Raw genomic sequence first — 26,937 nt, 5'->3', positions numbered from 1 at the left:
TTTTGCAGGAATTGCCTGGATTAGCGGGAAACATGGCTTCACTTTACAATCTAACTTTTCACAGCTTCTTCCTTATCTCCAGAATGCAGTCCTGACTCCTTCTGAGCTTGGTGTCTGCCAACCTCTCCAACTTCACCCTCCTTATGCCTGACCTCCAGTGGCCCATTCCGGCCATCCAGTCATGCCACAAGCTCTGAGCGGTCTCTTTGCCTTTGCAGGGCTGCTAGTTTCTCTGGATGCCTTTCCAACTCATCTGTCCCGTGTTATCTTCTCTTTGAGGTCTTCCCTGACTTTCCCCCACCCCTACGAGTGGTTCCCCTTTTGTGCCGCTTCTATACTTTGCAGGTACCTCTAGTGTGCTGGACTCACCACTGAACCTGGCCCAGTGGGCCATCCTCTCTTTGTGCCTCTCACCCATCCCTGCGTCAGGGAGTCCCTCACCACTCCCCGCGGTGACTCCTATCTGGTCTTCAACTGCGATCCTAGCCTGGGGTCTCTGTCTGTCTAACACATCCTCCACACTGGTGCCCTAACACTGGCCTGGGTGTGTCACTCTCTGGCTTAAAACTCTTCAATGGCAGCATAAAAGCCAAACTTCTCAACAAACAAAATTAACTTATTGAGTAGGGGAGGCAAAGGAGGAGAACTTTATTTCTTAGAGACTCAACTTGTCCTCCTCACCTCCCCACCTTTCTGCTTCAGTTGAGGCCCCTCACTACCCTCTAGGGAATGATTCTAAAAGCTGAATTTTACTTTCATGGCCTAGAGCCTGTCCAGGAAATCAAGTCAACATCAGCTCCACATTCATTCCAGAGGCCCTGTTCCTGAGGGAGCTTAGGGAGGCCAGTCACTCATAGACTGTCTCTGGAAGATTCTCAAACCTGAGGAACCACATGAACCTCCTGGATACCTCAGGAACAGGGTGAGTTTGGGGCTGGGCCAGACTCCCTGAGTCTTAAATGGAATGGGCCAAGGAATGCCAGGGCGAAGGGTACTTGTGCTCTTGCTATAAACTGTTATTTGCTTGGAGGTTTTAGAACGTTCCTGAAGGACAGTGCTCCGGAACTCCTCTTCAGGAAGTATCCCCTCTCATTTACGTCCTCCGAGAAGATTTACTGCTGAGCATCTTCTGGGTGCAGGGTGTCTGTAGCCAAGTATCCCTTAAGACATAACTTATAAATTCCTGAGCACATTCGGAACAGCTCATCCATTAACTTTGAGGTGTGACTTTTTAAATGTGCAATAATTTAAAATAGATCACTCTGAGATTTTAATTTCTTACAGAAATAGTTTCTTACCTCTGTTCATTGACCCAGAATTTGCTCTTCAAACTGAAAGCCGAAACAAATCATACAGTGAATACAACAAATATACAGGAGTGTTAACTTTCTTCCCCAAATGCCCACTGGGGTGTCCCAGTCTTCAGGGGCATTTTTTGTATTTCCTGATAGCCCTTCACAGGCCAAGGGCTGAGCCTGAAAAAAATCTGTGGAGAAAAGACTGTTTTCTATCCCTTGCCCTCCCGTCACATCCTGACTGCTGGGCCTTCTGGCTGGCCCTGTTGTAAGGTCATCTGTCAGATGATCTGGACCCAGAAAATATGACGATGACCATGCCAGTGTGGAATGAAGGCTGCAGCCCTCCCCTGTTCCACCTGGCAAGAACGAGACTCTCATAATCACCTGCATGCTCAGAGGAAGTTCTGAATTACTCCTAGTGCAGAGTTTAAGGGACTGACTTCCAGCCAACAAGGGACAAAATTACAAGATAGGAAACACAGAACCAGCTCTAGTCCTCATAGTTCAGGCTCACAAACTGTCTTCGCCACAAAGCACAAAATCCAAAATTCCACACTGCAAATGTGCTGATGAGAACAAAGGGTGGGATGGGGTCATTGTTTACTGCATTATTGAATAAATTCTATGCACTCTGCTTGCATTTTCGTGCTCGAATGGTATTCCTCATTTGCTAACTGCTGGCTTGGCACTCCTTTCTCAGCAGCTGCTTTCACCATCTGCAGTGTGTTGTAGTTAACTGAGCCCATTAATCCTTTGCTTAGGGACTGGAAGAGGAAGCAACTGAAACTATGACTAAAGTTAGACAGTATGTTTTATTTTAAAATTCCGGAGAACGTGGGGCTGAGCCCAGGGTCCCCTCTAATCCTCTCTCCATAGCATGCTCCTGTCTCACTGTTTGCTGTGACGGGGCTGTCGAAGTTGGTCCATCCTGGATGGAGCTCGATGAGAACAGCTGCTGAGCTGAGAGGAGGGCACTGGCATTGGAATGGGCAGTGATACAGGGGACAATTCACAGTTAGAGCGCGACAGGTACCGTCACCCTGGACAGCCTGCGGGCTCGCGTGGACTCTCTCCCGTTGCTTCGCTCCTACCTTGGTCTCATTGTTTCCCTTCGCCTTGTTGCTTCTTTTCCTTTTGGATTCTCTCTTTGTCGTCTCCCTGTCCCCCTTACTCTCCCTCCTTCCTCCAAACTTCACCTCTCTTTTTGAACTACTTAAAATATGAGACTGTATTTTGGAAAAATTCTATACTTTCTTATTTTACTTGTAGTACTGCATGGGTTAAACTTTGCTCGGCCCAAACAAAACCAAAAACAAAACAAAATTAATCATAAGTTGCATTTGACTGGTATATGCCCCAATTGCCTTTTCTATCAGTTGAGATTTTCAAATTAAGAAAAAGAAAAAATTCCACTGCCTTGATTGTTGAAAAGTCATGAGAGGAAATTATCTTCTGATCCTAGTTAATATTTTCCCAAGGGAGCCAGGATGAAAAGTATAAAAAACTATCTTACCTGCTTCGGATAAGAGCAGGATATGTTTTTACCAGGAAGTCGGAGACATTCCTGTCTGTAAGGTCCTGCAGAATTTCAGTGCTGCGTTGTATTCTCTGAAGCAAGGACATATCTGCATTAATTACTTCTGAATTTGAGGTGAAACTACTTGTTCTTTTCCAAAAATTATTTGTAGACTCAACTACTGGGAAAACAGTAAAGGATTGGTGTCTCCCTAGTTCCCATAGCAATGATGTGAAAGTCACTTTCAAACCCTCTTTTTTCTTTATTCCACTGATGACCCAGGATAGTTTTCACTTCAGAATCAATCTCCAATCCATCTGCATGTCTCCAGCTCTACCACTATCACCCTAAACCAAGTCTCCACCCAGGCATCACCTGGACCTCTACAGACACTTCTAAACAGGTCTCTGCTTCCTCCCTGGCCCTCCACAATCCATTCTCCTTTCAGTAGCCAGACTGAGCTTAAAAAAATAATCAATTAGAATATAGCATTTGCCTTGCTTACCACACTCCAATAAGCCCCAGGACCAGATCCAAATTCATTCCCAAGGCTGAGTTCATCTGTAGGTACCCCCTCACTCCCCGTTCCCCCCACTTCTCCTCTTTCTCTAATGCACACCTCTCATCCCCTCCCTCTCCCTGGACAACCTCTCATGGCTAACTTGTCATCGGTCAAATCTCAGCCCAAAGTTTATTCCTCAGAGAAGTATTTTCTGTATCCAGTCACACATGGTAGTATTGTCTTCACACCTTCATGTCTATCTGAAATTTTCTTTCCAATCCATCTGTTTACTTGCTTTTGTCTGTAGGATAGGATACAAATTCTATGAGAGCCAGGACTTTTTCTGACTTGTTAGCTATTGTGTCCCCAGCACCCAGAATAGTATCTGGCATAGAGCTGACACAATAAATTGTGATGTGAATGAAAGAACTCAAACAGTGCCTTACAATTTACATCCCTGAAAATTCACCTAGAACTCAGAGGTAATCAAAAGATTTTCGAGAATTCAAAAGTTTGACCACCAGGTGGCACTTTAAATGTGAGAATCAGTCAGTTCAGTCACTCAGTCGTGTCCGACTCTTTGCGACCCCATGAATCGCAGCACGCCAGGCCTCCCTGTCCATCACCAACTCCGGGAGTTTACTCAAACTCATGCCCATCGAGTCGGTGATGCCATCCAGCCATCTCATCCTCTGTCGTCCCCTTCTCCTGCCCCCTACATAGCATTTAATTTCTGGTCAGTCATGAACCTGGGGTGTCAAGAGTGCCACCCAGAGGCAGACGAGGAAATTCCTGGCAGGGTAAACCACCATCAATATACATCATCATTCTTTTCATTTTTCCATGGTTTTTGTCTTTCCCGCCCCTTTCCCATTTTACTCCCTTCTCCAATTCACTTTCTTCACCTTGTTACTCTCTAATTCTAGGAGAACTAGCATACACTGAATGCTTACTGTGTGCCAGGCATCGTGTTAAATGCTCTACATACATCATTTCAATCCTCACATCCTTGTGAAAGAAGGGTTGCTCTAATTTACAGACAGAAACTAAGGTTCAGAAAGGTCAGCTAACTTGTACCATGTTCTAGAACTTGTGGGTGGCTGTTCTAGGACTTGAATCTGCATCTCTCAGACTCCATAGCCCTGCTCTTTTTACTCCATCACTTGCTTCTAGAGCTGCAAATGGCACTTGGGTGAACTGCTAGGATCCCTGGGTGGAATCTAGGTTGGAACAATGGCTGGTGACTGGAAATTTAAGACAAAATATTTTCTAAAAATTCTGTCAAATGCAATACTCCTACAATTTTACCTCTGTGCATTCCAGAAGTCAAGGATGGAGCCCCTCCTACTCAGGACCCAACACCATTCAAAGAATTTTAGAGAAGGAAAGGACCCTAGAGAAGAACACATCCACCACCCCATTTTCCATTTGGGGACAATTTACGACCTCTGAATCAAGCCCATACGCTGGTCTTACTCTGGGCTGAATGGGGGAGAGTGTGTGAATGAGTGTCGTGAGTGGGTGTGAACACACACACACAGAGCAGCCTCTATGCAGATCCCTGATACAGGTGCTCCTAAGAGAAGCATGAATGATGGTGAGGAAAAGCAAGAGTCATAAGAAACCACAGGGACTGATTTGCTTCTTATCAGACTTTGGCTCTGAACTTTTTTTCTCAAGGACCGAGGACTAACCACTGCACAGGGTCACAGGCTCAGTGCCCTGACAATGAATGAATTTGAGTAGAAGCAGCCACAGGGCCCCTCAGCAAACCCAACAGAAGCAAAGCTTCCTCCGGGGTACCAAGAAGTGGGACAGGCCCTTGAGTTTGGGATCCCTGGCTTCCCTGGTGGTTCAGTGGGTAAAGATCTGCCTGCAATGCAAGAGACACAGGAGATGTGGGTTCAGTACCTGGGTGGGGAAGATCCCCTGGAGGAGGAAATGGCAATCCACTACAATATGCTTGTCTGAAAAATCCCATGGATGGAGGAGCCTGGTGGGCTATAGACCATGGGGTCATAAAGAGTTGGACACGACTGAGAGACTAAACACACACACACATGCACATGATCCTATAGTGGCTAAGTTATGATTCACAAGGGAAATATATTGCTTGGGAAATAGAAAGGTTTATGCTTTTAGTATAAAAAGAGAGGAACGTAGGATGTTCATAAACACAGAATTATTTATAAGCCAGAAACTGTGATGGATGCTATGGCAAAATGCAGTTGTCCCCCATTACTGCTCTGCCTTTCTGTCATATGGCATAGGTTGGGTACAAGGCCACTCAGAGCAAAGACTATAGTTCTCTGTCTCCCTTGATGTTCAGTTCAGGCCAATGATGTGCACTTGAAAGTACTGTGTGGTCGCCTCTGGAAATCTTCCTTTAAAGATTGTGTGTTCACACATATTGCCCTTTCTTTTTTTTTTTAATCCCTTCTTCCAACTGGTGCCTGGAAAGATGATTCTGCCATCTTGGCCAATGAGGTTGAAGCCTGTTTACTATAAAGGAGTGACAAAACAGAATACCATGGACCACCCACATAAACTTTTACACAAGAGAGGCAAGCTGTGTCTAATTTTATCCCACTGTTTGAGATTGTCATCACTTGAGTTGAATCTATGTCTAAACAATAGTTTCCTTATCCACACTATCTCACTGAATTCTCATAATAATGTTAAGAAAGTACGTGTGTGCATGGTAAGTCACCTTAGTCATGTTTGACTCTTTGTGACCCTATGGACTGTAGTCTGCCAGGCTCCTCTGTCCATAAGGATTCTCCAGGCAGGAATACTGGAGTGGGTTGCTGTGCCCTCCTCCAGGGGATCTTTTTGACCCAGGGATTGAACTCACGTCTCTTATGTCTCCTGCATTGGCAGGCAGGTTCTTTTACCAGCTGAGCCATCTGGGACCCCTAAGAAAGTGTAGTTATCTTCAATTTATAAGTGAGGAAATTATCTCCCATTTATTAGAGAGGCCAAGTAACCCATCTATGGCTCTCTGATGCCAATGATGATGGTGCTCATCCCACTGCCTCTTGGGGATTTGTTCATTCATTCATTGGCAAATCATGAGAGATGACCATATAGGACCCAGCTCTGTCCTAGTCAGCTTGAAGGCCTGTTATCAACCTTAGACAAAGTAAGACTTCTCTGGCTCAGCTCACTGTCTCTGAAACCCCATGGAGAACCCCATGAGGATGCCACTCAGAGCCAAGATTGCTGATATCCTTGAAAAACACAGATTGCTAACTCTGTGTGGTGTGCATGTGCGTGTCTGTGTATGTATGTCAATTACACAGCACATGGCAAACTCCTTAAGATTGTTAATAAGTGCTCACTTGAATGGACACTACAACATTGTTTATAACAGAGAAAAATTGAAAACCCACATGTTCAGCAATGAGTGAAAGTTGCTCATTCATGTCCAACTCTTTGCAACTCCATGGACATAGTCCATGGAATTCTCCAGGCCAGAATACTGGAGTGGGTAGCCTTTCCCTTCTCCAGGGGATCTTTCTGACCTAGGAATCGAACTGGGGTCTTCTGCACTGCAGGCGGATTCTTTACCAACTGAGCTATCGGGAAAGCTCCTATCAGCAGTGAGAGATGCTTGCTTGCTTGCTTGCTTGCTTGCTCAGTCACTTCAGTCGTGTCTGATTCTCTGCGACCCCATGGAACATGGCCCGCCAGGCTCCCCTGTCCATGGGATTCTCCAGGCAAAAATACTGGAGTGGGTTGCCATTTCCTTCTCCAGTGATAAAGTATGAAGTGAGCGAAGTGAGTGAAGTGAAGTCGCTCAGTCGTGTCCGACTGTTTGCAACTCCATAGACTGTAGCCTACCAGGCTCCTCCGTCCATGGATTTTCCAGGCAAGAGTACTGGAGGGGGTTGCCATTTCCTTCTCCAATGAGAGATGAAATAAATTAAAGCAAATCCAAACAGTTGGATAGTGTGCAGGCATGTTATGATGAGGTAGATGTATATTTACTGATGTGGACGTATGTTCACGATATGTTATTGATAGCAGGTTTCAGGACAACATTTTGAATATAACCCCGTTTGAACAAATAAAAACTAAATGTTATTGGTGGTTATTGCCAAGGGATAGGGTGATATCTTTTTGTCCTGACCTATCTGTATTTTCTAATTTTTCTATACTAAGCATGTATGATGTATTATTTTCTAAATACTTAAATATATTTTCTTACTAGATTGAATGGGAGGGTTTAATGGAAATGAAACTTTTGGTCAGGGACTTCCTTCGGTTGGTGAGGACCCAGAGCCTCACTCAGTCCTTCACTTAGCTGTTAGCCCCGGGGGGAGGTACCTGAGGGGGTGGGAGGCCCCCCGCGCCCTCAGGGCACTCAGGGAGCATGGTGAGCTTCTCTCTGGTGCTGCACCTGCAGGAAGGCGAAGGCTGGTCTGCTGTCCATTTCTGCTGTTGGAGCAAGTGGGTGACGTCCGGGGACACGGATGGAGTCTTCCAGGGGCTTGAATTTCCACAGGGGAACTCCCTCATGGAAGACAAGGGCATATTCCACACTCAGATCCAAAGTTTATAAAAACTCCTAAAAATGAGAAATAGTACCCAGCCCTTTCCTTCTTAGCCATTTTTTCCCTTTCCTCAGAACCATGCATTTTCTTCTACTCTTGAAGGTTTCTGCTCAAGAAAAATCAAGACTAGAATTTTGTTGATTGACTGTGGGTCTGAGCAAAGATTGTCTAGAATGATTTAATTTCCCTTTTATCTGCTGGCAGCTCTGTTGAGGGAACAAATACAAGACTTTGAAATTGGTCTATTTTGGTCCTCACAAATAACTCTGAAAAAGACTAGATGAAAAAAGCATTTAAAATTATACTGAACATTTAAAATTCTTGGTGTATTTCAACCACCAATGAATGAAAGCATGACTTTTCCTCTAGAACTCTCTTCTCTACACTGAAAGCAATATTGAAAGTTGGCCATATATGTAAGCAATGCCATTCTAGGTCCAATTACACAAGAGCAGACCCCCATCTCTTTCCTTCCTCCTTTAGATTCCTTTCGAATAAGTTGTGAGTAGCATATGTCAACTCAGTTTGGAACTTAATACTGAGAATTATAGAAATAGAGACTTATCCAGTGATGCAGAGGCTTCCTGAAAGCTAGTGAACACCCCTGCACACAGGTGTTGAAGGAGAGGCCAGGTGAGTGCTGCTCAGGGGGATGGAAGTGTCTGAGTAATATAGATGGGGTCTTGCCAACCATGCGATCCTGGGCCCCCACTATTGGGGTCTCCCAGGGCAGCTGTTGGTGTTACAGCAGGGGCGCATAGGGACTTACGGAAGCCACTCTTCCTTCAGGCAGCGGTTGCCAAAGCCTGGCTTATTCACAAGGACATCTGCAAGTGCCGAGAGCCATTCACTGTCTGGCTGGTCCATGCTAGACAGAGTGAGAGGGGCATAGTCAGTAGACACGTGACTGGGACAGAGGAACAAAACCACCAACATGCAACTCAGCAAACGTTTACTGAATGGGTACTGTGTGCCAGGCATGTACACAGGGCCTGGGACGCTGCCTGGGTCTCCTGAGAAGGGGGTAGGTAGGCTGCCTGAACACACTCAGTAATCTGATGCCACATCATGTCTGCAATTCAAAACAAGGGAGCTTAAACCCACTCACCCACGGTCTTCCTTCTCTTTCCTTACTCCTGGCAGTCTTGGGTGTCCACATGACGGTCACCTTTCCCAAGTGGCAGGTAAATTATCTTCCTCTCTGAGGGCAGCCTGAGGACCCCTATCACACTGGTGACTGTCCCAGAGAGTGGGAAGTTCAGGGCCCCACCAAGCAGCAGGGGCCCCAGGGGCCCCACAACCCAAGGAGGTGAATGATGACCTTTGGGGACGAGTCTACACACCTGAAGAAGGTGTACTGCTGTCCATACATCCAGGGGTGAAGGGTCAAAGCAGGATATTCCCCAAAAGGAGGGATGATGAGGGAAAGCATTAGAGCCAAAAACACAAAAGTGGCCGGGAGCACAATCTGTGGGAAAATAAACATAACTTAGGCTGTGGTATGTTACACACACACACACACACACACACACGCATGCATGCACACACACACACACACACACACACACACACACACACAGAGTCTTTTAAACATTCATCCAGCAGCCTCATACCTAGCTCCTAATAGAGATGAACATGATGGGAGGATGTGCAAAGGCAAGTTGTAAAGGAGAACAGAGGACATTCCACCCTTTGAAGGGTGGTTGAACCAGGCCAGTAATGAACCCTAAAGCAGGCCAATGCTCAGCCAGAGGTAAACCAGAGTATCTGCTTCTGAACAAAAAATCTAAAGAGAAAAGGCAGACAACGACGTAGGGTCTGCAGAAAATGAATAAAAACGTGATTTTACCTTCCCCTGTAAAAATAAAACCAATATTAATATATTCATTATTATGCTATTTTCTCTGCTAAGTGTACTAGAATACTTGCAAAGAAGCTTCATGTTACCAAGAAGAAGCAAAGGTTGGCAGGGAGAAAACAAAGCTGACAGAACCCAAAGGTGGTACCGTGGTGATGTCTGACCCCACATACACAAGAAAGCCTGGGAGAGGATGGGGAGGCTGGGGAGGCCACCAGCAAACAAGCACAGCCAAAGACTACAGTAATACCTGGGCCAGGAAGTCCTTGTGGCTGCGGATGGTGTGCTGGAACCTCTTGACCAGCAGTGCCTGCATGTGCTGGAGGACAAGCCGCGCTCCTGAGTTCAGTCGGCGGTGTCCCTCCCGCTCGGGTGGAGGCTGGCCCTCCGGGTGAGCAGCTGGTTCCCCGGGGCAGCTGCTGGAGCCCTGCGGAGTCTGCCTGGCCTTCTCACTAGGACCCAAACAGGGCTGTCGAAGGTTGATGTTTTCTCTTTTCTGCTGAGTGCCTCCTGGTTTGGAAGATGGAATGAGTAACTTAGAAAAACATTCACAAGGTCAACTTTTTTCTTACTGTGTTAGTTTTCCCTTCATTTAAGTTAGAAACAAAATATCTGTCAGGAAGGTTAATAAAATTTTTAAAATTCTACTTTCTGATATAAATCATCTATAGACAGAAATGCCTGAAACTGCTTAAAAATTCTCTATACAGTTAAAGAGGACAAGACAGAGAGGTTCAAAACATATAAGCGAAAAAAAAAATAAATAAAAGTTGCAGAACAATACGTCTAATAAGACCATATTTATGTTAGAGAGCACATGTGTCATATGGACAGAAACATGTTTTATGTATACACATACACTCATGATGTGTACACATGTGCAAAGTTCTGAAAGAATACCTGTTAATTGTTAAAAGATCACTTCAGGGGCAGAGCTGGACAGGGCAGGGGATGAAGTGGGAAGGGTTAGCCTTTTTTGTATTATTTGAATTTAACAGCAAAATATATTCATGTATAACCTGTGTACATGAAAAAAAGAGTCAGCTTGGTTCTTCCTATATTTTTAGAGGTCACCAAGAAGTAGAAAGTGGAAAGACCAATAAACTAGGAGTTAGGAGACCTGGGTGTGAATCCTGACTCTAACTAACTAGATGTGCAAATTTGACTAAATGACTCAATCTGTCCGGATCTGAGTTTTCTCACCTGTAAAATGAAAACAAGAAAAGGATTATTATGAAGATTAAATGAGCTAACACATTTGAATGTGCTTTATAAACCATCGCAAGTCATCAGCTATTTTGAAGCTAGAGTGTATCATCCCTGATTAAAATTTATTTGCAGAATGTGTTGTTGGACCTAGAGAGCCTAGAGGATGGCTGGTTGGCCCCCCACTTCTTTCTCCTAAAGTCCTCCAGGACAAGAACAACTACAAAGAGAGCTGGGTCAGCTGAGTCATTCTTTCAGCTAATGTTCACAGGCACCTGCAGCGTACCAGGCTCACTACTCGGAGGGTGAACATCTGCAGGCTCACCATTGGACTACTCAGCATCAGTGTCCCAGTTCTGCCTCCTTTCTCCTTATCTGGACTCAGATTTGATGTCTTTGCTGTGGCTGGCCCTCCCTCTGGTAGGATTTCTGCTGCCTGTCTTCATGTCTGTCCTCTGAGCTTTGCTCTCTCCCTGAAACCCCACCCAGGCTGGAGTCCACTGCTCAGATCAGAGTTGAGGGCTTCAGGCCTGTTTGTCCCTGGCTCTCTGCTACCCTCTAGAGGCCACTGGTAATGAGACATCCTTCAGAAATGGCCTGGAGCCTCTTGGTACCATGCAATGACTCCATGGATGGCCACAGACTCCTTCAGACTCTTAAGACAAAATCAGGAAAATGCCATCCTCTAAAACAGAGCCCTTTCAAACAAATGCAATTAGCAATCTGAAAAATGGGAGACAGTAGGGGTGTGTAATCGAGGGCCCTAGATTTGAGAACTGAGACCAGGGAATAAGACTCAGAAGCCTGTATGACTTTAAGGCAAGTTATCCAATTGATAAGGGCTATTTCCCCAGATGTTCTTGCCTGGAGAATCCCATGGACAGAGGAACCTGGTTGGCCACAGTCCATGGAGTTGCAAAGAGATAGACACAACTGAGTGACTAACACTTTTACTTTCCTTTCCCCAGATGGGGCCAATCCCTGCCCTACCAGCCTCATAAGGTTATAGTGACAATCAAATAAAACAATGGGTATTTAGTTTTCTGTAAAGTATAAGTTATGGCTGAGATTGAGGTAGGAGATATTTGTAAGTGCTGAGATGAGGGTATTGCTGAATTGTTACCAGAAATTGCATACTGTGTTAAGACTTGGCATGTTTTAACTCATTTAATTCTCTCAATAACATAGCTATGACAAAGCTAGACAGTGTATTAAAAAGCAGAGACATCACTTTGCCAACAAAGGTCCGTCTAGTCAAAGCTATGGTTTTTCCAGTAGTCATGTATGGATGTGAGAGTTGGACCATAAAGAAGGCTGAGTGCTGAAGAATTGATGCTTTTGAACTGTGGTGTTGGAGAAGACTCTTGAGAGTCCCTTGGACTGCAAGGAGATCCAACCAGTCCATCCTAAAGGAAATCAGTCCTGAATATTCATTGGAAGGACTGATGCTAAAGCTGAAGCTCCAATACTTTGACCACCTGATGTGAAGAGCCAACTTGTTAGAAAAGACCCCGATGCTGGGAAAGATTGAAGGCAGGAGGAGAAGGGGATGACAGAGGATGAGATGGTTGGATGGCATCACTGACTCAATGGACATGAGTTTGAGCAAGCTCCAGGAGATGGTGAAGGACAGGGAGGCCTAGCGTGCTGCAGTCCATGGGGTCACAAAGAGTTGGACACGACTGAGTGAGTGAATAACAACAGCCTTCAAAGGTAGATATTATTATCATCCCCATTTGGCATATGAGGAAACTGAGGTACAAAGAAACTAAATATTAATAAGTACTAGGGATATAATGTACAACATGATAAATTTAATTAACACAGCTATATGTTATTAAGGGAATGAATCTTAAGAGTGTTCATAAACTAAAAAAGAGGCTAAGTATCTATCTAAAGGGGCTTCCCAGGTGGCACCAGTGGTAAAGAACCCGTCTGCCAATGTAGGAGACATAAGAGATGCGGCTTAGATCCCTACCTAGGTTGGGAAGATCCCCTGGAGGAGGGCATGTCAACCGTTCTCTGGTATTCTTGCCTGGAGAATCCCATGGACAGAGGAGACTAGCAGGTTATAGTCCATAGCATCGTAAAGAGTCAGATGTGACTGAAGCAACTTAGCACACATGCATCTACTCAAAGCCACTCAGTCAACAAATTATAGAATTCAGGTTTGGTGTTTGGCCTGCTTCACTGTAGAGGCTACACTCAACTCCTACCCCTGTCTGCCTCTTTGGAACATCCTACTCTATTAATATATCCAGAATGACCACTCTTCTGATGCATAATTTATTCTTCTAAGAGGACCTAATTATTAAGCAGAAGCATTCTGTGCAGATTAAAGGCCCCAATCCTTGAGTTCATCATAGCTTCTAATATAAATTATTGTGTTTTCATTCTGGTCTTGGTTAATGGAAGTTTTTGCCCTTGGGTGAGTGGGGGGAATTTAATTCCTGTGTCTGAAAAGCTGGAAAGAAGACCTGGGCCCTGTGGTGAGCTGCTCTTGCTCCCTCCAGAGCACTGCTCTTTACTCCCCACGCTGCCCGGATGGCCACCACACAACCTACCTGGATCCTGGCACACATTCGGGCTGATATATTGGACCACTGATAGTTCCAGACATAGCTGGGATCACTTACAAAGCAAGATGAAAACCATGACTTAAGAGCAGGCACCAGAAACAGAGAGGAAACAATCTTTGAACAGGAAGATGCTGTGGTATGTCACACTGGGGAGGAAGAGGTAACCAGTGGCAGGTGCCCAAGTCAGCAAAGGTGAATTGCTTCAGAGCTCCACCCATGACCAGGGAGAGGGAAATGGAACAAGAAGAGAGAAGCCAGGGAGAGGATTTTATCAGAGTGGGCGGATGACTATTTTTCTCTCAGAAGTGGCCTGTGTTGTGGCAGGTAAGTCCTCCTGCATGTCCATCCCCCATTCTCCATCCTCCACAGTAAAGACCACGTAAGTCATGAGTGCTTTTTGTGGCTCTGAGATTTAGTAGAAATTGTGGAAGGGGATAACTGGTGTCCAGGCTCACACATATGGAAGAGAAACCCCCAAAACCCACAACATTTATGGTCCCCCCAGTTTCAAAATTCCTCGGGGCACTAAATCAGGGCTTAGAACCATTTTATCTCCATCCCAAAGAGGCCAGGGTGTCCTAGCTGGCATCTGGATTGTATTTATTGTCCCCATTATCTCTAAGAACTCTGTGAGCTGTCACTCTTGCAGGCAGGAGTGGATCAGAGGCCTGGTAGAGAGAAGAGGAGAAGATGAGGATGGTGATGTGGAAGGAACAGGAGACCAGGAAGTGGGATGAGAAGCTTGGAGGTGGTAGAGCTCCCAGCCTGACCTTCTTAAGACTCCTGATTCATCTAGCATCTTCCCACCTGGATCCAATTCCACTTGCCTTTCCTGTGTCATAAAACCAAGAACTCAAAAGGCCTGTTATTTGGGGGTCAGATAAATAGGATGGAGGAGTGTTTGTCTACTCTGTTGTTTCATGAGTTTTTCCTTAGGCTTTCAAGATAGAGCATGAGGGTTTGGTGAGGGGACAAACTACACACTTGGGGGCACCATACCAGCAAACAGATGTCCTGAATCCAAATCCTCTGTGACCTTCAGGAAAATCTGTCCAGAAGGAAAAAGAGAATTTGGTTTAGGCATTCCCAGTCTCCAAAAAACCTAACCCAAGCTCAGTTCTGTTGGGTATTGCTTCATAATGGGAAGAGAATATATTATGACTCTTTATCTAAAAACATATTCTTCTGTAAATATAGAAGTGTGTGCACATGGTGACCACAGCTATGTAAAATATGCGTGAGTATGGATGAAGGCAGGAGGAAATAAGCCAAAAGTGAAGACAGCTGCTATGCTTGGGCAAGGAATTATGGCTTTTTGCTTTCACAAAATTTCCCTTCTAGACTTTTGTGTTAGACTTTGGCAAGGAGCTACTTCTCTGGTGCCTGACAGAAACCAGCGGGAGTCTCTGCCTCACCTCTTCCAGGGGAGTGTCAGAAATTCCAAAACTGCTGAGTCCCAGGTCAGCCAGCGTCTCCTCCAGCTCTCTGAAAAGGCTAGCATATGCTCTTTGTTTGAAATTCTTATTTGGAAGAAGGAAGATAAGTTCTTGACCAATGCATTCCACCAGCTTCGCCTCTGGAACGTGGTGGCGAACCATATCCGTCAGTTCATTCACATCCCCTAAGACAAGAAAAAGGCTGACATCAATTCTGTTTTCCAGAAGCTGGAAGACAGGGAGCTTACCCAGGTCCCCTACTTTCTTCTGTTTTGCGTTTGAGGAAGGCCCATCTCCTTCATCAGTAGTGACTCTTGTGGAGGAATAATGCTCCATCATGTCTGTTTTTAACTTAGCTGACCCTGTGACAGGAACCGAAAGGGAGGTGGAGATGGGAGCCAACTCCCCCCAAATCAGCTGTGTAACCTTGGGGAGCTCGCATAACATTCCTGTGCCAGTTTTCTCCCTTGTTTGATCAAATGTTCTGTTCTTTACTAGCTATGGAACATCAGGCAGGTCATACCATAGTTTCTTCATCTGCATAAGAGAAAAATAGTGGTACCCATATTATTGTTATGTGTGAGGCTTGGATGAGTTAATTTACAGAAACCACTGAGAATGCTGTGTCTGGCCCATGGATGAGTGATAGCTGCTCTTCTTATCATGAACATCATCTCAAGTAAGAAAGCTCTTGTCATCAGTGTTGCTCATTCTTAATCACCACAACCCTGAGTCAAAATTGCTTTCATTTTTCTGGTCTGGCCAAAGGGGTGTGTGTGTGTGCGCGTCAAGTTGCTTCAGTTGTGTCTGACTCTTTGTGACCCTATGGACTGTGGCCTGACAGGCTCCTCTGTCCATGGGATTCTCCAGGCAACTGTGTTGCCATGCCCTCTTCCAGGGGATCCTCCCGCGTCAGGGATTGAACTCACTTCTCTTATGTCTCCTGCACTGGCAGGCAGATTCTTTACCACTAGCGCCACCTGGGAAGCCCCGAGCTATATGGGACTTGACCAAGAAGTAAACCCGGACCTGGTGACCAAGCTAGATGAGAACCCCACTTCCTACATCACACACCCAGGCCTGGCCTAACTTTTTGGAGGACTGCACCACTTCCCTTGATTGCATCTGCCTTCTCAAATAAAAAATCCCAGCTCACAGGAAATGCAGAAGGAGACTGAGAAGCTGTGGAGAAGGACCAGGGGATGGAGTGCAGGAAGCACAGCATGGGGTAAAGGGAAGTATCCAGTATCAGGTATTTACCTGACATACTCATGCAATCAGAATTGGATTTTATGCATGAGCATATGTTACTTTAAAATTAAAAATCTAGGGGTTTCCCCAACAGTCCAGTAGTTAAGACTCTGCCTTCCAATGCAGGGAGCACAGGTTTGAATCCTGGTCATGGAGTAATATCCCACATGCTGCAGGGGACGGCCCCAAATTAAAATAAACAAATAAAAAAACTTGTTAAAAATCTAATTAAAACATTTAAAGCATGCATTTAAAGAGACAGTTCCCTAGCATACTGTTCTGAGAAGCAGGTCAAAGGGTAAGGGATTCTGGGCACCCAGAGCCTAGCTCTTCTGTGTTTTGGAAGCAACCCTCTCAGAGTCAGGATCACCCAGTGAGTTCTCTTCTTCCTTTGTTTCAGAAATGACTCCTGTGGAGGGATTTCGTGGCTTTCAACCCAAATCCTTCTGCCTAGCTGGACTGGAAGGCTTGTTTTATGTCAAACATGCAAATGAGACTCAATTGTCTACAGTTCCAGATGACTTCATGCAGGGGCTGGAGGGCTCCTTGTGGGAGGAAGCCGCTCTGCCCTAACCGCTCTCTGGGGGTCACGTTCATTGTTCTCTGAGGAAGGAAATCGAACCTGAAGCTGCTGGATTCCCAGGAATTGTGTCTTAGATGTGTGTGTCAGCCTTTCCAGAAGTGGTCCTTCAGGGCAGCAGGGCTTTCAGCGTCTGGCAAGGGGGTCTGCCAGTGTGTGTGGTTTGTGAGTCTGTAAGAGTGGAAAGCCTCCCAAGGAGCTAGTGGGAATTGAAATGATCTTCCTTCTCTTATTTGGGGCACAACAACTTACTGTGCTTCCTTCCCACTATTCACAGCATCCCTCTTCTATTCAAAGAAAATAAACCTTTATTTAGAAATAAAGTAATAGTTAAAAAATTTACCCCACCCAGCAGGCTCTGTTTCCATATTGACTTTGGGGGGTGTGTGTGTTTCACTTCAGTTGTGTCTGACTCTTTGCAAGCCCATGGACTATAACCTGCCAGGCTCCTCTGTCCATGGGATTCTCCAGGCAAGAATACTTGAGTGGGTTGCCATGCCCTCCTCCAGAGGATCTTCCCAATCGAGGGATCCAACCCACGCCTCTTATGTTTCCTGCTTTGGCAGGCAGGTTCTTTACCCCTAGCGCCACCTGGGAAGCCCCAGTAATTAAACATATTCATTTCAAAAAAATTGTTTGGAAAGCAGGGAGGGGCCTACAGCCAAGCAGACTAGGAAAAAGACACAGAAATGTTCTCAGAAGATATGTTCGTGTTCACCACAGGTTCTGTCAGTGCGAGAGAGGGTGAGAGAGTAAATATGATGCAACTCTGGGCATTTTCCCTCAGCTTTTAAGCATAGTGCATAAATACTGCCTTGTTTTCTTGTTTCAGATTTTAGTTAGAAAAATATTTGTGCTTAGGAAACTTTGTCTTTTCTTTAATAAGCAAATACTTTCCCCTTCATTAACTTGGACCAGCACATAGGTTTAGTTTTGTTCCTACTTAGGAATATGGAGAATATGGTGTTCCAATTGTGAGGACAACCCCCTCCCCCTCCCTTCTCTCCCACCCAGCACCCCCCCCCCCCCACCCCAACCAGGGAAGGATGAGAAGGAGGCATTAGCAGAGAACAGAAAGAGCTTGGAGAATAGAAAGAGCTGTTGACAAGCACTCTGGGGCCAGGAAGTCAGGTCCTATATCACTAGTGCTTCCACAGTGAGAGTCTCTGTTTTGCATCTTTCTGGAGGTGGAGGTGCCCCTTATAAGGTTTAACACACTGTATCTAATCCAAGGGAGAAGCACTCAAAATTAGGGAACTGAGAGAAAATCTGGGAGTGTAACAGGGCTATGCCTTAACCCACAGATTTGGCATCTACACCATGTAACCCGACTCTCTGGAGAAGTTCACTGTGAGGGCTGTGCATCGCCAAGGCGCACAGGGCTCCAGCTGGCTCCTTTGGAAGACCTCCTCTCCAGATACTGAGGAAAGTGGCTTGGATCCAGGCAGGCGGACCCCAGAAATGCAGGCTTAGTATGGGCAAGGGCGAGGAGTAAACAAAGACTGGGTTCCTCATTAAAGGGAGACGGCCTGTAAGCCCAAGACTTCAACTTTCTTTGGGAATGGAGGAGGAGACAAAAACTCAAATAAGAAGATGAGCAACGGCATGACCGTGAGCTTGAGAAGCACACAGACTGTTCTCTTTGCTCCCATTGAAATGCTCGACAGCTGGACACACCAACAATACCCGGAGATGATTGCCAGACCAGGACCAAGGTACCGCCTGCTTGAGTCCTTACCGTCCAAGACTTGTTCTGGAGTTACCGCCTCAGCACAGGCTGGACACCTGACGGAGAAGCCCTTAGACGCACAGCTGCAGGCCCCCTGCAACAGACGGACGTCAGTCATTTCTACAGCACCCCCCTGACGCCCCCCATGCCCACTGCTGTCACCGCCACGCTGCGTTTCTCACATCAGGTGTGGTCAACACATTCTTCTTCACTGTTTTAATCTATTACTTCATCTGAGCATTCTGAGGGTGTGGCTGTCTGATTTTGTTCTGAGAGTGTGTGAATCAGGCACGGAGACAACACTGAAGGATTCCTTTGGCTTGCCATCACTTATGTGACAGCTGTAGGTCAGCCCATGCAAGACTTTCTGCTTCTCCCTCTCCAGGGATGCACACTGGGCTGTGGAAATCCACCCAGGACTGGAAAACCCAGAAGCAGCCAGACACCTAAACTACAGGGCTGAAGGCGTAAATAATGCTATAATATGATAAAACAAGCATGACAGGACAACTGGAAGGTGAGCAGCGCCTTTTTAGGAGCCCAAAGCACATTTATCATACTTTATCTCATTTATCTTTACCACATCCCCGGGAAGCAGAGTGGGCAATTATCAGCTTCACTTTCTATGTGGAAAAAATCCAACAACAATGAGGAATTAAGGAATTTGCTTAAGGCGACACAGTCTGTTCACCTTGAAGCCCACACTTGAACCTGGGATTCTTGACATGCTGAGGTGGTCTCTGCTGGTTGGCATTTTTTCGCATCACCATTCTCAGGTTACAGTTACCAGGGAAGTTTTTTCTTAGCTTTCATTTGCCAATGAAATTTGGGTTTAATTAGTGAACAAAAATGTTTGAATGAAAAAAGGAAGCTTGAATAACCACTGTCTTTTAAACAGCATAACCTTGCAGAATAAGTCATTCCCTTCCTTCTATGTTGCACGAAACCACGTGTGTAGTTTAGGATTCTGGCCTGTAATAATTTCAGGTCTTTTAAGCTAGTTGGTTAAGGCATTTCTGTAGGAGAGTTCAGAATGTTCTTTTATCAAAATCTACAAATGGTTCCAGAAACAAAGAGGTCATTTCTGCTGGCTAGAGTCTGATTTGGGTAGAAGTGTCTGGAATGATGTTCTTTCTCACCCAGGACAGGCTCTTTCCCTGGACAGACACAAACCTCGCAGCCTCTTCCTTGGCTCTGAATGGTCTTCATCTTGCGCACCAAGGTTAAGTAGAAGCCTGTGCCAAAGCAGTTCTTCAGGAACAGTGGGGTTCCAGAGCAGTAGAGCCGTCCCTGGGATATGATGGCAATGCGGTCCCCAAGGATGTCAGCCTCGTCCATGTGGTGAGTGGACATGATGATGGTTCTGCCTGCAGGGTCAGGAATCAGGGGAATTACCAGGCAGGCCTGGGTATGGATGGGAGAAGGTGTATAGCAAACTCCATATTCCATGGGTCGCAAAACTGGGAGTTAATAAATAAAAAGAAGTATTCTGCAATACAGTCTAGAATATTAGAATAAAAAATAACAACAGCTACCATTTTATAGCATCCTGCATATTGTAAAGCACTATTTTATAGAGTATTTCTTTCTTAGCATAGGACCTGATGCGAATAAACCACTATGTATGGGACATATTTACTACTGTCAGTGAGTATCTATTGAGTTCTATAGTATATTCTCTGGATCATTAAGTGCTACATTTTTCATCTCTGCAAAGAACACACACACACACACACACTCAGACTTACACTCTTTCCTACTAGATATGAGATGTCCTTAAAATAAAATGGTATTGAGGATTCCAGGAAGGCAAATACACCACAGGCTTAAACCACACCGTTACTTTTACGACGGCTCTGCTTGCTGTCTTGTCTGGGTCTGTGCATCTGGTTTCAGGTGCCATGACAGAGGAGGGACTGTCCCATTTTGAGATATTTCCATCCACAGCACTGAATATAGGCTCATCACCCTCACAGGGTGGTTTTTGTAGATAATTCGGGTCCCTTTGTCAAGGGGGAATTTTACTTAGAGCTGCTCCCATTGTTCCGGCAGAAGGGTTTTGGGTTGAGAGAACTTTCTAGAGCATTTTGGGAAGTAGGCTGCTTCATCAGTAATTCCCTGCTTATATTTGGGGTAAAAAAAATCTCAGGAGGCTTCACCTGGAACTTAGACTCCCCAAGCCAGTGATAATGCCACATCTGAGTGTAGTAGTGGCTGTTACTACACTGAGTTGCAAGATGCCAGGTGAAAGAGAGTGGAGCGCACACATTCAGCCTCAGCGAGAGCACGTGATGTGCAGTGGCCATTACCTGAGCGATTCTTCAGGAGCAGGTCCCAGATTGAGCGACGTGAGTAGGGGTCCACCCCAGAGGTGGGCTCATCCAGAACCACCACCTTGGCATCTCCCACGAAGGCAATGGCCACGGACAGCTTCCTCTGCACGCCACCTAGACGGACAAGGTGGCGGGGTCACGGGAGCTGTGGACGATGTGAAGGAAGGGCCCAGGGCTGACCACATAAGGAAGGTACCTTAGATCCAGCAGCAGCTTCAAGCTGCCTCCTTAGATGTCCACAGTGTTCAGAACACTAGTGGTTCAGGCCTTATGATGCAGAACAGAAAATCCCTGCCTCCCAGGATCAGACCATGTGAAGACTGTTCCCACATTTTTAGTTCAAACACATAAACCTCAGGGCACATGCAGCCCTGGCTGCTGCAAGATAGTGTTCTATGTAGAAAGTAATCCAGAGGTTGGTTTCTCTTACATGCTCAGAATAACTTTATAGATTATTCCAACCCTTAGGAGCTCTCCTGTTACAAGTCTAAGAATATACATGCGCACACACGCACACACACACACACACACACACACACACACACACACATATATACAAGGCCCTGTGCACTGGGAAACCATGGATTGGCCATCTGAAGCCCTTTTTCCAATACCAAGCACCTGATAGATCCTGAGCCTCTTCATTCCTCTTGTGGTGGAGGCCTGTGTCCTCCAGCATGGCTTCCATCTCTAGCTGGGCCTCATCCCAGGACCTCCCTTTCAGCTGTGCGTAGAACAGGATGTGTTCAGCCACAGTGAGGCTATGGGGATGGGGCAGTGAGAAACACAATGCACTCAGCATTTCCACTTGTAACAATTTACCTCATAGAGATAATTAAAGATGAGCACAGAGATTTAGCAGTCACAATGCTCATCGTGGTGTTGTTCATAACAGAAAAATGAGACAAGATACTGATCCTACCAAAATATCTGACAGCTTAAATAGCACATTATACAATGGAATAGTACCTATACATTAAAAATTATTTTATAGAAGAATACATAACAGCATGAAAAAATGTTCATGATATCTTAGGTTTAAAAAAGCATTAAAATAGCAGGTTACTAAATGGTAAGCAGAGTTTTATTCTTTTATAATTTCAAATATATGTATAGCTATAGATGCATAAGAGAAAGGTTTGAAAAATTATATATCAAAGTGTTAACAGTGGTTTCCTATGGGTGGTGAAATTACATGTGATTTTTCGTTTCAATCTATATTGCCTTCCTTCCTGTGATCTCTCCTTCCTTTATTCAATGACTACATATAATTTTTTATATAAGAAAAGTTTGGGGAAAAAAACAACTGAAAAGCTTCCTCAAAAGTCAGCTTTTAATGCCTGGCTGAAGAGGAAAACAGGAGCCATGGTCCCCTCTGTGCGTCCCCTCATGGTCCCCTCATGGTCCCTGAGAACGACCAGACTTCTGGGCAAGTTCTAAGCAAGGGGCCCCAGGACCAGCCACCCTGACAGAGAGAAGGCAGCGCCGGCCTCCTGAGCAGGAAGACCTCAGCACTGAGCAGGAGAGGCACAGTCTCATGTTCTGAGGGACCTTCTCAGTGCCAACAGGACAGAGGACCCCAACTGTGGGGGAAGCCACTGAAGAGTATGGCCTCTGGCCCCAGAGCCAGCATCCCTCAGCTGTGCTCTAGAGAACATGTTAGGGGAGGGCAGGGTGAGGTTAGGGCACCGGGAGGGTCTCGGTTCCTGTTCTGCTTACTGGTGGAACAGGATGTTGTGCTGTGGACACATGCCAAGGCTCTGCCGGATAGCATCCAGGTTGGTTTCAATGTCCTTTCCCCCAACAAGCACAGTCCCGGATGTCGGTGGCAACAGACCAGTCACGATGGATCTGCCAAAAGCAGGAATCAGTGGCAGAGAGCCTGGCCTTTAGGAACACCTTAGGACAGCAGCCTCCATCCCAGGGTCAATGAGGACTCTCAGTAATTCTACCTGTGCCTTTCAGTTAAACTCAAACCATCACTAGCGGCAGGAACCAACAGTTTCCCAGATAGGGCTTAGCACCAGTGTATACTCAAGACCCCCAGGAGGGTGAGTACATCTGCCTTCCTTCTGGGCTTCTCTTACATTCCAGTGCTCACAGCCAGGTGCCAACGGGCCTCTGGGATTTCCAGCTGCAGAATGCACGCTTACAGCCAGAGATCCCTCCCCGACTCAGCCATCACAGCTCCTGGCGCTGTGGGGGCTCAGTTAAAGGTATTCAGCACACGGGTCTGAGTTTTGCCTGATGTCACCATCACAAAGTGCAAAGTCTTGGTGAGAAGCCCAAGCATTCAACAAGTATTTGTTAATTAGTTGATTGAACTCAGGCCTGGGAATTCTCACAACAATTTTGGATCCAAAGTAAGAAAAAGCCCATCAGCACCGTTAACTTATTTTTGTAAAATGGGAAATGATGACTCTCACTTCATGGGGTATTTTGTGAGGATTAAATACAATTATTGCCTCTAAAGCTCTTAGAACAGTGCTAGCATAAAGGAAGAGTCAAAAACGTTATACTACTTTTATTAAGCATTGTGTTCCAGCCCCCACGTGATGCTGCGTTTCTCATGCATGAAGTAATATGGTTGTGTTCGGGGTCCTCTGACCATATTAGTTAACAAGGAGAAAAATAAGATGGGTCAGTGCTGCTCCTCCCAGCTTTGTCCCTGAGTCAGATACAATCTCAGACTCTCTGAACTTGTCTGTTGATCAACCACTAGAGGGAAACAGAACCAAGTGGAATGGCACCAGCCCCACATTCCACTGGCACTGAACCCGCCCTCAGAGAACATTCCAATGCAGGGTGTACACGGCTGTTCCTTCCTGGGGCTCAGCAAAAAGCTGAAGGACTTGATGAGTGCATTCACATGGGTCCCCTGCCCCTTGAAAGGGCCGCCCCTGCTCTTCCTAGGGGAACCATAGTTGGCCATGTTCTCTTTACTGCAGATGGTGCCTGGGTCCCTTAGAAAAGTCAGGGGAGTGTCCTGAGCTGAGGCCTCCATGAAGAGCCTTCATCTTCCCTGAACTTGGTTTTCAGTTGCTCCCCTTTTTATTATTTTGGATCCAAAATTGTGGTGATAATTCCCAGGCCCGGGTTCAATCAGTTAATTAACAAACACGTGTTAATGCTTGGGCTTCTCACCAAGACCCTGCCCTTTGTGATGGTGACATCAGACAAAACATGGGCCCATGTGCTGAATACCTTTAACTGAGCCCCTGGAGCGATGGGCTTCCTGGTGGCTCAGACAGTAAAGAATCTTCCTGTCATGTGGGAGGCCAGGGTTCGAGGCCCTTGGTCAGGAAGATCCCCTGGAGACTGGAATGACTATCTACTCCAGTATTCTTACCTGGAGAAGCCCATGGACAGATGGGCCTGGTGGGCTATAGTCCATGGGGTTGCAATGAGTCGGACATGACCAAGCAACTAACACTTTCACTACAGCACCAGGAGCTGTGATGGCTGAGTTGCAGAGGGATCTCTGGCTGTAAGTGAGCATTCTTTATGTATCCTTTTCTCCAGAGCTACCACCAACCCTCATAGGTAGGAAAAGGAATGCTCTTTGAAAGTAAGTAGTACTCTACAGGCTTCTCAGGTAATGCAAGTGGTTAAGAACCTGCCTGCCAATGCAGGAGACATAACAGATGTGGGTTTGACCCCTGGGTTGGAAGATCCCCTAGAGAAGAGCATGGCAACCCATTCCAGTATTCTTGCCTGGAGAATCCCATGGGCAAAGAGCCTAAGAGGCTACATTCCATAGGGTCACACAGACTTGGACACGACTGAAACGACTAAGGCATTCAGAGGGTAGCCATCTATCAGAAGACCATGGAAACCAGATGTAAGGAATCCGCTCCATCATTGCCTTGGTTTGCACATGGACGGGCACATTATCCCTGTGTGGAGAAGTTGATGCTGTAACTTAGCCTCTAATGGGACTGGGGAATATTTTTCTCAGAAGAGTCACTGAGAAACCATGAGGGATATTTCTTAATGAGGGATAGAGAAATATCTGGCAGCGTAAGATGGCAGAGTAGAAGGATGTGCGCTCATCTTCTCCTGCGAGAACTCCAAAACTACAACTCGCTGCTGAACAACTGTCGACTGGAAAATGTTGGATCCCACCAAAAAAAGATACCCCAGGTCCAAGGGCAAAGGAGCAGCACCAGTAAGATGGCAGGAGGGGTGAAATCATGCTTAGAATCAAACCCCTTACTGACCAGAGATGCTCAGAGGGCTCAAAAAACCCTTATGTGCACTAGGTCCCAGAGACCCCACAGAGACTGAGCCAGAACTGTGTTTGAGTGTCTCCTGCAAAGGTACAGGTGAGCAGTGGCCTGCCGCAGGGGGCAGGGGCTCTGGGTGCAGCAGAGTTGGGTATGGCATAAACCCTCTTGGAGGAGGTTGCCATTAACCCTGCCATAGAGCCACCAGAACTTACACAGGACTGGGGAAACAGACTCAGAGGGCACAAACAGAAACTTGTGTGCACCAGAACACAGGAGAAAGGAGCAGTGACCCCACAAGAGACTGACCTAGACTTGCCCATGAGTGTCCGGGAGTCTCCAGCAGAGGCGTGGGTCAACAGTGGCCTGCTGCAGGGTTGGGGGCACTAAGACCTTGTATGGGACCTTTTGAAGAAGGTTTCCATTATCTTCATTACCTCCAGCATAGTTTGGCCTCAGGTGAAACAACAGGGAGGGAACACAGCCCTCAACAGACAATTGGATTAAAGATTTACTGAGCATGGCCCTGCCCATCAGAACAAGACCCAGTTTCCCCCTCAGTCAGTCTCTCCCATCAGGAAACTTCCATAAGCCTCTTATCCTTATTCATCAGAGGGAAGACAGAATGAAAACCACAATCACAGAAAACAAGCCAAACTGATCACATGGACCACCGCCTTGTCTAACTCAATGAAACTATAAGCAATGCCATGTAGGGCCACCAAAGGTGGACGGGTCATGGTGGAGAGTTCTGACAAAACATGGTCCACTGGAGAAGGGAATGGCAAACCACTTCAGTATTCCTGCCTTGAGAACCCCATGAACAGCATGAAAAGGGCAAAAAGATAGGACACTGAAAGATGAACTTCCCACGTCAGTAGGTGCCCAGTATGCTATGGGAGATCAGTGGAGAAATAACTCCAGAAAGAATGAAGAGATGGAGCCTAAACAAAAAGAACACCCAGTTGTGGATGTGACTGGTGATGGAAGTAAAGTCCAATGCTGTAAAGAGCAATATTGCATAGGAACCTGGAATGTTAGGTCCATGAATCAAGGCAAATTGGAAGTCATCAAACAGGAGATGGCAAGAGTGAACACTGATATTTTAGGAATCAGTGAAATAAAATGGACTGGAATGGGTGAATTTAACTCAGATGACCATTATATCTACTGTAGGCAAGAATCCCTTAGAAGAAATGGAGTAGCCATCATAGTCAACAAAAGAGTCTGAAATGCAGTACTTGGATGCAATCTCAAAAATGACAGAATAATCTCTGTTCTTTTCTAAGGCAAACCATTCAATATCAGAGTAATCCAAGTCTGTGCCCCAACCAGCAATCCTGAAGAAGCTGAAGTTGAACAGTTCTATGAAGACCTACAAGATCTTCTAGAACTAACACCCCAAAAGATGTCCTTTTTTATTATAGGGGACTGGAATGCAAAAGTAGGAAGTCAAGAAAATACCTGGAGTAACAGACAAATTTGGCCTTGGAGTACAAAACGAAGCAGGTCAAAGGCTAACAGAGTTTTGCCAAGAGAACACACTGGTCATAGCAAACACACTCTTCCAACAACATACGAGGAGGCTCTACACATGGACATCACTAGATGGTCAATACTGAAATCATATTGATTATATTCTTTGCAGCCAAAGATGGAGAAGCTCTATACAGTCAGCAAAAACAAGACCGAGAGCTGACTGTGGCTCAGATCATGAACTCCTTATTGCCAAATTCAGACTTAAATTGAAGAAAGTAGGGAAAACCACTAGACCATTTATGTATGACTTAAATCAAATCCCTTATGATTATACAGTGGAAGTAACAAATAAATTCAAGGGATTAGATCTGACAGACACAGTGTCTGA

The 26,937-nt window shown here is 45.8% G+C and overlaps 1 protein-coding gene across 1 annotated transcript in view; it reads right to left on the bottom strand.

The window, feature by feature from the left end:
* The window catches only part of ABCA4 (ATP binding cassette subfamily A member 4), a 137,109-nt gene that overhangs the window by 27,869 nt on the left and 82,303 nt on the right, over positions 1-26,937 (bottom strand). Inside the window, exons 20-32 of the mRNA XM_061121341.1 lie at positions 22,564-22,695; positions 21,466-21,605; positions 20,821-20,958; positions 19,685-19,878; positions 18,521-18,605; positions 14,931-15,136; positions 14,515-14,563; positions 9,981-10,240; positions 9,216-9,340; positions 8,642-8,740; positions 7,646-7,832; positions 2,812-2,906; positions 1,299-1,331 (exon numbers count right to left, since the gene is read on the bottom strand). Coding sequence (XP_060977324.1) covers positions 1,299-1,331; positions 2,812-2,906; positions 7,646-7,832; positions 8,642-8,740; positions 9,216-9,340; positions 9,981-10,240; positions 14,515-14,563; positions 14,931-15,136; positions 18,521-18,605; positions 19,685-19,878; positions 20,821-20,958; positions 21,466-21,605; positions 22,564-22,695 — 1,743 coding nt within the window. The remainder of the gene's footprint in view (positions 1-1,298; positions 1,332-2,811; positions 2,907-7,645; positions 7,833-8,641; positions 8,741-9,215; positions 9,341-9,980; positions 10,241-14,514; positions 14,564-14,930; positions 15,137-18,520; positions 18,606-19,684; positions 19,879-20,820; positions 20,959-21,465; positions 21,606-22,563; positions 22,696-26,937) is intronic.

The sequence above is a fragment of the Dama dama genome, chromosome 20, assembly GCF_033118175.1.
Source record: "Dama dama isolate Ldn47 chromosome 20, ASM3311817v1, whole genome shotgun sequence".
Lineage (NCBI taxonomy): Eukaryota > Metazoa > Chordata > Mammalia > Artiodactyla > Cervidae > Dama > Dama dama.
The sequence above is the reverse complement of the archived record's forward strand: the minus strand, read 5'-3'. Positions and strand labels throughout refer to the sequence as shown.